We start from the raw sequence: 10,538 nt of genomic DNA on the forward strand, positions 1-10,538 counted from the left end.
CCCCGCCATTCAACAAGATCATGGCTGATCTGAAGCGAATCAGTTCCACTTACCCGCCTGCTCCCCATAACCCCTAATTCCCTTATCGATCAGAAAACTATCTACCCGTGATTTAAACATATTCAACGAGGAAGCCTCCACCACTTCAATGGGCAGAGAATTCCAGAGATTCACTACCCTCTGAGAGAAGAAGTTCCCCCTCAACTCTGTTCTGAACCGGCCCCCCCTTATTTTGAGGCTGTGCCCTCTAGTTCTGGTTTCCCTTCTAAGTGGAAAGAATCTCTCCACCTCTACCCTATCCAGCCCCTTCATTATCTTATATGTCTCTATAAGATCACCCCTCATCCTTCTAAACTCCAACGAGTACAGACCCAATCTGTTTAATCTCTCCTCATAAGCTACACCCCTCATCTCCGGTATCAACCTGGTGAACCTTCTCTGCACTCCCTCCAAGGCCAATATATCCTTTCGCAAGGCCGGTGAAGGAGGTATTTTGACGCTCCGTTAGACACTCTTTCATGGCTTAAGGCTGAAATATAATTAATTCACTCTGTCACAGACGCACAAGAATCGTACCAATGCACAGCTCCTTTATTGAATGAGTTTCCATACATATTGAGATGCATTTATATATTATATCGGCAATCAATCATTAACAAATATCACATTCCGAGGAACCGCCCCGCAGCAAAATAATTAGTGAGGTTTAACATATTTTAACACATACCGGAGTTACAGAGAGTTCGGGTTCAATTCTAAATTGTTCAAAATGGGTAGAAATAATAAGACATTCAGTGTCAGCAACCGTTTGTAGGGTTTGTTGTTATTTTTTGTTAGGGGATGGGGAGATCAAGCGTTTACACAGTCCTGTGAATCCAGTGACAGGTATACATCAGCCTTGCACTGGAAGGTGTTTAATCCATCTTGAAGCAGTTCACAGCTCTGCAGATTGGGAGAGATATCCTTCACACACACAGCCTGTGGAAAGAGCCACACACACACACACAGTTTATTCACCTTCATACTCAGCAGAATGAAACAAGACAATACAGGCACTCAGTGTAAAGCTAACATTGACAATCATGAATGGTTTTGTTTTATAATCTGTCCTTCACACACAAGCACTGGCTGGCCATTGCGCATTTTCAGCCTGTATGTGTTTGTATGGATTTTAGCTCTGGTTAGCATCAGTGCAATCTCCCTTCGTATCGAGAGGGAGGGAGGGAGAGTGAGGGGGGGGGAGTGAGTGAGGGAGAGTGAGGGGGAGTGAGGGCAGGAGGGAGAGTGAGGGCAGGAGGGAGAGTGAGGGGGAGTGAGGGCAGGAGGGAGAGCGAGGGAGGGGGAGTGAGGGAGGGTGTGTGAGGGCAGGAGGGAGAGCGAGGGAGGGGGAGTCCAAAGATGTGCAGGTTAGGTTGATTGGCCAGGTTAAAAAATTGCCCCTTAGAGTCCTGGGATGTGTAGGTTAGAGGAATTAGCGGGTAAAATATGTGGGGGTAGGGCCTGGGTGGGATTGTGGTCGGTGCAGACTCGATGGGCCGAATGGCCTCCTTCTGCACTGTAGGGTTTCTATGAATCTATGAGTGAGGGAGAGGGAGGGGGGGTGGGGGAGGGAGAGGGAGGGAGGGGGAGTGGGGGAGGGAGGGGTGTGAGGGAGGGGGAGTGAGGCTGTGGAGGTCTGGCCACAAATCTGTTCCTCACAAATATTCCCACTTCACAGCCTGTCTTTCTGTAAGACTGAAGCTGGAGGAGAGAGCCCACAGCCTACCATCCCTCCCCTCTCCCCCCCTCCCTCCCCTCTCCCCCCCTCCCTCCCCTCTCCCCCCCTCCCTCCCCCCCCTCTCCCCCCCTCCCTCCCCTCTCTCCCCTCTCTCCCCCTCCCCCTCCCCTCCCTCTCGCTCCCCCCTCTCTCCCCCTCCCTCTCCGTCCCCCTTTCTCTCTCCCCCTCTCACCCCCCCCCCCCTCACTATATGGAGTGTGTTTGCTGGAATTCTCTTTGTAATTATTGCTAACAGTTTAAAACAGCAATCAGGGAGCTTTCTCAGTAACCCACTCAGCAGCTCCCGCCAGGTCCTAAAGTCCGCCGCACCCAACAAACATTCTGAGATTTTACATTGAACTTTCAAAGCTCGCATTAAATAACAACCTCTTAAAAGTAACATCTTAATTCAGATTTAAAATGAGGATTTTGTTTAAGGAGAATTTTAGATTTCTTCTCTGGAGTCTTTCTGTGCAGTCCCTTTCTCTCTCTCTGCCATTTATTGTATCTCTCCCACAGTTTGTTCCCTTTCTATGTGTCTGTCTATCTCTGTAAATCTTCCCTTTTTCTCTGTCCCTCCCTCGCCCCCTTACCCTCTCTCTCTGTATCTCCCTCCCCAAGTCTGTGACTTGTTTTTCTCTCTCTGCCTCACTCTCTGCCCCACTCTCTCTGTCCCTCTCTTTCTGTCCCTCTCTCTCTGTCCCTCTCTCTCTCTGTCCCTCTCTCTCTGTCCCTCTCTCTCTGCCCCACTCTCTCTGCCCCACTCTCTCTGCACCCCTCTCTCTGTCCCACTCTCTCTGTCCCACTCTCTCTCTGTCCCACTCTCTCTGCCCCACTCTCTCTGTCCCTCTCTCACTGTCCCTCGCTCTCCATCCCACTCTCTCCGTCCCACTCTCTCTGTCCCACTTTCTCTGTCCCACTCTCTCTCTCTTTCCACTCTCTCTGTCCCTCTCGATCTCTCTGTTCTCTCTCCATCCCTCCATCCCTCTCCGTCCCTCTCTCTCCGTCTCTCTCTCTCCGTCCCTCTCTCTCTGTCCCTCTCTCTCTCTGCCCCACTCTCTCTGTCCCTCTCTGTCCCACTCTCTCTGTCCCACTCTCACTGTCCCTCTCTCACTGTCCCTCTCTCTCTCTGTCCCTCTCTCTCTGTCCCTCGCTCTCTCTCTCTTTCCACTCTCTCTGTCCCTCTCGATCTCTCTGTTCTCTCTCCATCCCTTTCCATCTCCATCCCTCTCCGTCCCTCTCTCTCCGTCCCTCTCTCTCTGTCCCTCTCTCTCTCTGCCCCACTCTCTCTGTCCCTCTCTGTCCCACTCTCTCTCTCTGCCCCACTCTTTCTGTCCCTCTCTCACTGTCCCTCTCTCACTGTCCCTCTCTCTCTGTCCCTCTCTCTCTGTCCCTCGCTCTCCGTCCCACTCTCTCTCTCTGTCCCTCTCTCTCTGTCCCTCGCTCTCCGTCCCACTCTCTCCATCCCACGATCTCTGTCCCACTCTCTCTTTCTGTCCCTCTCGATCTCTCTGTTCTCTCTCCATCCCTCTCTCCATCCCTCTCCGTCTCCATCCCTTCATCCCTCTCCGTCCCTCTCTCTCTCCCCTCTCTCTCTCTGTCCTCTCTCTCTCCCCCTCTCTCTGTTCCCTCTCCCCTTGTACTCACCATGTTTTTAATCAGAGTTTGTCTCGGTTGTCCTCCCAGCTCCGAGTACACACTGTTCTCTGCTGATTCTGTCCCAGGGCTGGGCTCTGACCTGCGGGAATAAGGCGAGCGGCGGATCCCGGACAGCAGCCCGGAGGCTCTGCCCACTGAGTAGTAACTGGGGCCGGCGGCCTGCTTGTACCAAGCCTCGGCCGGGCTGGGCAGCAGGCTGGACAGAAGCACACACAACACGGCCAGCTTGAGGGGCACTTCCAGCGCTGGCATCCTGTGGCTCTAAGTTTCACAGTCTGTCTGTCTGTCCCTGTCTGTCTGTCTGTCCCTGTCTGTCTGACAGTTTGTCTCCTTGTCTGTCTGTCCCTGTCTGTCTGACAGTCTGTCTCCTTGTCTGTCTGTCCCTGTCTGTCTGACAGTCTGTCTCCTTTCACTGGGGGAGCCTCAGAACTGAAACTTACCATCTGAGCCTCTCTTAAATACCCCTGTCCTGCCTGTAATTTATGGAGTGTGTTTCCGTCACGCGCACGCACCTTACTGTCTGTATAATCGGAATTAATCACAACCCCTTCACCTCAAAGGCATTGGAATCTCATCTGGAACCAGCCTGGAGTTCACAGCAAGTGTCTCCCCCCCAGGGCCAAGTGCTTCCTGTCTGAGAAATCATTTCTAAAATTCATTCCCTGGGTTGTGGGGGTCACTGTCTACCCCCCAGCATTTACTGCCTACCCCTGATTACCCTTGAGAAGGTGGGGGTGAGTCTCATTCTTCCAGTCCAGGGTAGCACGGTGGGCACAGTGGTCAGCACTGCTGCCTCTCAGCGCCAGGGACCCGGGTTCGATTCCCGGCTTGGATCACTGTCTGTGTGGAGTTTGTACATTCTCCCCGTGTCTGCGTGGGTTTCCTCCGGTTTCCTCCCACAGTCCAAAAGACGTGCTGGTTAGGTGCATTGGTCATGTTAAATTCTCCCTCAGTGCACCCGAACAGGCGCCGGAGTGTGGCGACTGGGGGATTTTCACACTAACTTCATTGCAGTGTTAATGTAAAATTTGGTTTAAAGTTTATTCGTTAGTGTCACAAGTAGGCTTACATTCACACTGCAATGAAGTTACTGTGAAAATCCCCCTAGAAGCCTAATAAATTGTGACTAATAAATAAATTCCTGAAGTGTGGGTGCACCCATAGTGCTGTTAGGGAGGGAGTTCCAGGATTTTGACCCAGCAACAGTGAAGGAACGGCCGATATATATTCCCAAGTCGGGATGGTGAGTGGCTCAGAGGGGAACTTGGAGTTGATGGCTGTTCCTATGGAAACAGTTGGGATTTTTACAGAAACGTTTCCCTTTAAAGGGGGGGGGGGAAGGGGGGATAAGGGGAGGGGGTAGCGCCCCGGGGACTAACTGGTCAGGTGGGGCAGTGAAAAAGCATAGGGTGATGGACAGTTAGAATAGGAAGTAGAGCGTTCTGGATGAGGTGGAGGTTATGGATGAGCACTTGAGACATCATAAAATACAGGGCTCCGAACCAGGTGCTGGAAAATTGGATTAGAATGGATAGGTGCCTGATGGCCAGTACCAACACAATGGGCCGAATGGCCTCTTTTTCTGTGCTGTAAAATTCTGTGAATGGGGACAATGGAATATGAGGAAAGAAATGAAGGTTTCAGAAACAGACAAACATAGAATCTTAACATAAACACAAAATAGTGCAGATGCTGGAATCGGAAACAAACAGAAAATGCTGGAAAACCTCAGCAGGTCCGATTGGATTTGATTTATTATTGTCACATATATTAACATACAGTGAAAAGTGTTGTTTCTTGCACGCTATACAGACAAAGCATACCGTTGATAGAGAAGGAAAGGGGAGAGTGCAGAATGTAGTGTTACAGTCAGAGCTAGGGTGTAGAGAAAGATCAACTTAATGCGAGGTAGGTCCATTCAAAAGGGAAGAAGATGTTCTTGAGTCGGTTGGAAGGTGATCTCAGAGGTTTGTATCTTTTTCCCGATGGAATAAGGTGGAAGAGAGAATGACAGCATCTGTGGAGAGAGAATAGAGCCAACATTTCAAGTCTGGATGACCCTTTGTCAGAGCTGATCTTACAGGATAGGAAGAGGCAATTTGACCCATTGTGCCTATACCAGGTCTCTGAAAGAACATTTAGTCCCATAATCGCTCTCATGTCTGGGCTTTCTCCAGGTGCTCCGGTTTTCTCCCACAGTCCAAAGATGTGTGGGTTAGTTGGATCGGTAATGCTAAAATTGCCTCTTAGTATCGGGGGGACTAGCTAGGGTAAATGCATGGGGTTAATGGGATAGGGGCTGGGTGGGATTGTGGTCAGTGCAGACTCAATGGGCTGAATGGCCTCCTCCTGCACTGTAGGGATTCTATGATTCTATAGTGTTGTGTCCTCGTCAAATACATATCCAATTGCTTTTTGAAAATCCCTTTGGAATCGAATGCGAGTGGGTTTCACAATCCTCTGTGTGAAAAACGATTCTAACTTCCTCTCTGCTTCATTTGCTAATGATTTAAACTCTGAGGTTACAGTCTCACCTGGCAAAGGAAACAGTTTCTTCCCACTGGTTCTATCAAAACCCCGTCACCATTTTGAATACCTGTATTGTGTCTCCCTGTAGCTGTCTAGGTGGAACAAGCCCCGCTTCTCCAATCCCATTGCCACTGAAATCTCTCATCTCTCATCCCTGATACCATCCTGATAACCTCCCCCCAACCCCCACCCTCTCCAGCATCTTCACATTCTTCCTAACGTGTGGTTACTATCCAGAATTACGCACAGTGCCCCAGCTACAGGTTGGATTGTAAAGGTTTAGCTTGACTCTTGGGTTTTGTAAACAGGGCCCAGAGACAATGAATACAAAAAGACAAAAGCCCCAATGCACTGTCTTACCAATTTTTCCCTCCAAAGATTTGTGAATTTATATCCCCGGGGTTACTTTGCTCATTCAACCTCCTCTTAGTTGTTAAGGACCAGATTGGAAAACTCCAAGGTGTATTATGCAGTTAGTTTAGACCCCAACTTTTACATGTGCACGGCGGCACAGTGGTTAGCACTGCTGCCTCACGGCACCAGGGACCCGGGTTCGATTCCCGGCTTGGGTCACTGTCTGTGCGGAGTCTGCACGTTCTCCCCGTGTCTGCGTGGGTTTCCTCCGGGTGCCCCGGTTTCCTCCCACAGTCCGAAAGATGTGCTGGTTAGATGCTGTGCTAAATTCCCCCTCAGTGTACCCGAACAGGCCCCGGAGTGTGGTGACTAGGGGATTCTCACAGTAACTTCATTGCAGTGTTAATGTAAGCCTACTTGTGACTAATAGGTAAACTTAACATTTTTGATTTTGGCACTGGGATGAGCATAAGGTGTTTCACTCTAGGTTTGATTCAAGGAAGCTTTTATCAAACAAACTTTCTTCAAGAACACAGTTAGAATGTAACAAAAAGAATTAGCATAACTTTTACCAATTAAAATACTTAAACATGACAAACTATAATTCTCAACAGTTAGCGATCGCTATTGTTCCAATTTAGCAATATCCCCACAGACATGGATCCCTTCTTTCGAACCAGTTAGCACAGAAACCAAAGATGCTTATGTAGATGCTAGATTTCCAGTCTTTTGACACTTCCGGAGAGTGATCCAGACAGATACCTGTCTTCTTATCCTCATGTAGCAACTTCCAGAGAAAGCTCCACCCCCACACCATAGAATCTCAGAGAGAAAGAAGCTTATTTCTTGGCAGATTCCAGTCTCCATGTCAGACAGAGCAAGAGAGACAGAGAAAGCAACCTCTCTTCAAAAATCCCAAAAGCAGACTGCTTGAGTTACTTGTGGAAGCCGAGCTGTACCCAGTCATATGACCTTACATGTCAATCAAGCTTCTACAAATACATAAAGGGCAAAAGAGTAAAAAGGGAGAGAGTAGGGTCTCTTAAGGATCAACAAGGTCATCTATGTGCGGATCCACAAGAGATGGGTGAGATCCTAAATGAATATTTCTCATCAGTATTTACTGTTGAGAAAAGCATGGATGTTAGGGAACTTGGGGAAATAAATAGTGATGTCTTGAGGAGTGTACCTATTACAGAGAAGGAGGTGCTGGAAGTCTTAAAGCGCATCAAGGTAGATAAATCCCCGGGACCTGATGAAGTGTATCCCAGGACATTGTGGGAGGCTAGGGAGGAAATTGCGGGTCCCCTAGCAGAGATATTTGAATCATCGATAGTCACGGGTGAGGTGCCTGAAGATTGGAGAGTGGCAAATGTTGTGCCTTTGTTTAAAAAGGGCTGCAGGGAAAAGCCTGGGAAATTCAGGCCAGTGAGCCTCACATCTGTGGTGGGTAAGTTGTTGGAAGGTATTTTGAGAGACAGGATCTACAGGCATTTAGAGATGCAAGGACTGATTAGGGACAGTCAGCATGGCTTTGTGAGTAGAAAATCATGTCTCACAAATTTGATTGAGTTTTTTGAAGGGGTTACCAAGAAGGTAGATGAGGGCAGTGCAGTTGATGTTGTCTACATGGACTTTAGCAAGGCCTTTGACAAGGTACTGCATGGTGAATAAGGTTAAATCTCACGGGATCCAGGGTGAGGTATCTAAATGGATACAAAATTGGCTTCCAGGGTGGTTGTAGAGGGTTGTTTTTCAAACTGGAAGCCTGGGACCAGCGGTGTGCCTCAGGGATCAGTGCTGGGTCCACTGTTATTTGTCATTTATATGAATGATTTGGATGAGAATATAGGAGGCATGGTTAGTAAGTTTGCAGATGACACCAAGATTGGTGGCGTAATGAATAGTGAAAAAAGTTATCTCGATTGCAACGGGATTTTGATCAATTGGGCCAGTGGGCTGACGAATGGCAGATGGAGTTTAATTTAAATAAATGTGAGGTGATGCATTTTGGTAGATTAAACCAGGGCAGGACTTACTCAGTTAATGGTAGGGTGTTGGGGAGAGTTACAGAACAAAGAGATTGAGGGGTACATGTTCATATCTCCTTGAAAGTGGAGTCACAGGTGGACAGAGTGGTGAAGAAGGCATTCGGCATGCTTGGTTTCATCGGTCAGAACATTGAATACAGGAGTTGGGACGTCTTGTTGAAGTTGTACAAGACATTGGTAAGGCCACACTTGGAATACTGTGTACAGTTCTGGCCACCCTATTATAGAAAGGATATTATTAAACTTGAAAGAGTGCAGAAACGATTTACTGGGATGCCACCAGGACTTGATGGTTTGAGTTTTGAGGAGAGGCTGGATAGACTGGGAGTTTTTTCTCTGGAGTGTAGGCGGCTGAGGGGTGACCTTATAGAGGTCTATAAAATAATGAGGGGCATAGACAAGGTAGATACTCAATATCTTGTCCCAAAGGTAGGGGAGTCTAAAACTAGAGGGCATAGGTTTAAGGTGAGAGGGGAGAGATACAAAAGTGTCCAGAGGGGCAATTTTTTCACACAGAGGGTGGTGAGTGTGTGGAACAAGCTGCCAGAGGTAGTAGTAGAGGCGGGTACAATTTTATCTTTTAAAAAGCATTTAGACAGTTACATGGGTACGATGGGTATAGAGGGATATGGGCCAAATGTGGACTAGCTTAGGGGTTTTTAAAAAAAAGGCGACATGGACAAGTTGGGCCAAAGGGCCTGTTTCCATACTGTAAACCTCTATGACTCTCTGAAATATCCCAGGGGAAAACACAAAACAATCGAACCCTGCATTCATTCAGATCAAAGCAAACACCGCATCAATGAAGATCAATTATGTTGCTGCAGTAACGATACAGTGCTGCTGGATCCAGACAAAATGGCTCCAAAAATGGAAGAGACGAGTAAACACATTCAGCACAGAAACATGATTAAAATAACTTCTTCAAGGCACAGTAAGATCACACAGTATAGAATCAGATTTCGCTGCTGCTGTTTACTCTGTTGTTTTGTCCACTTTGCATTCAATGGCATCTGCCGTCTGCCCACCCACTTCACCAATCCGCCCGCATCGCCAATCCGCCCGCATCGCCAATCCGCCCGCTTCGCCAATCCGCCCGCTTCGCCAATCCGCCCGCATCGCCAATCCGCCCGCATCGCCAATCCGCCCGCATCGCCAATCCGCCCGCATCGCCAATCTGCCCGCTTCGCCAATCCGCCCGCTTCGCCAATCTGCCCCGTTCGCCAATCTTCCCATGTACTCCTGAGTTCTGTTACTACCCTGCTCACTGTTTAACATGTTGTCAAGTTTTTATTTATCATCTGCTAACGACAAAACTGTTCTCCCTCAACCTAAACCCAGGTCACTGATATATAATGAAGCGAAGCAATAATCCCCACGCCAAACCGTGGGGAACCCTTTGCATTCTTGATTAGAAATAACTGTTTGCCGCTACACTCTGCCTTCTATTCTTTCCTTTAACTAACTGAGTACTCAATTAGCACTGTGCTTTGAAGACCAGACCTTTTCCTTGTCCATGTCCGTGTGTGTGGTACTTGATTGAAATGCCTGTGGAAAGTCCATATTTACATCTTCACCATCTTACTTCACTCAGCTTAATAAGGCAGCATTCAACCTTTAACCAATCTATGCTCTCAGCTACTAAGCCCCGGCTTCTCCAAGTCAGAAGTCATTTTATCCTTGGCAATGGCAGTTTTATCATCACTGACATTAGACCGAATCTCATGTAATTATCAGGCTGATCCCTCTCCTCTTTTCTGAATGGAGGTGTAACACTCACAATCCCCCAGTCTTCTGGCACCACTCCAATATCCAAGGAGATTTGATCAGCCGTGATCAAGATGAATGGCGGAGCAGGTGTGAGGGGCCGAATGGCCTCCTCCTGCTTCTAGTTTCTATGAGATTTGAAAGATTCTATCTAAAGCTTCTCCTACCTTTATCCTAGCTTCCCTCAACGTTTTAAAATTCATCCCATCTGGCTCAGATGCTCTTTCACAGATCGGCGTAGACTTGATGGGCTGAATGGCCTCCTTCTGCACTGTTAGTAATCTATTCAATTTCTCTACTATTTCCTCCTCTGCTTGAACATTGTCAAAGTATTCATTCTGTAACTGGGTCTCCTCTGCCTCCACAAGATTTCCCTCTTTCTGGCCCTAACATTCCTTTAACTATCCCTATACTTTTTAAAA

General features: G+C 48.1%; 1 protein-coding gene across 1 annotated transcript; it reads right to left on the minus strand.

Annotated features, from left to right (window-relative positions):
* Positions 1 to 625: 625 nt before the first annotated feature.
* Positions 626 to 4,006, minus strand: npb (neuropeptide B). Its single transcript, XM_078226003.1, has 2 exons — positions 3,404 to 4,006; positions 626 to 978 (listed from the first exon to the last, which is right to left on the minus strand). The coding sequence occupies exons 1-2, from the start codon at positions 3,665 to 3,667 to the stop codon at positions 850 to 852; spliced, it is 393 nt and encodes a 130-aa protein (XP_078082129.1). The 5' UTR covers positions 3,668 to 4,006; the 3' UTR covers positions 626 to 849.
* Positions 4,007 to 10,538: the final 6,532 nt, after the last annotated feature.

This window comes from Mustelus asterias, chromosome 12 (genome assembly GCF_964213995.1).
Source record: "Mustelus asterias chromosome 12, sMusAst1.hap1.1, whole genome shotgun sequence".
NCBI lineage: Eukaryota > Metazoa > Chordata > Chondrichthyes > Carcharhiniformes > Triakidae > Mustelus > Mustelus asterias.

Coding starts and splice junctions, on each gene's coding strand:
- npb (XM_078226003.1), bottom strand. CDS start 3,667: ATGCCAGCGCTGGAAGTGCCCCTCAAGCTGGCCGTGTTGTGTGTGCTT. Junction 979..3,403: donor AAACTCTGATTAAAAACATG/GTGAGTACAAGG, acceptor CTCTTTCCACAG/GCTGTGTGTGTGAAGGATAT.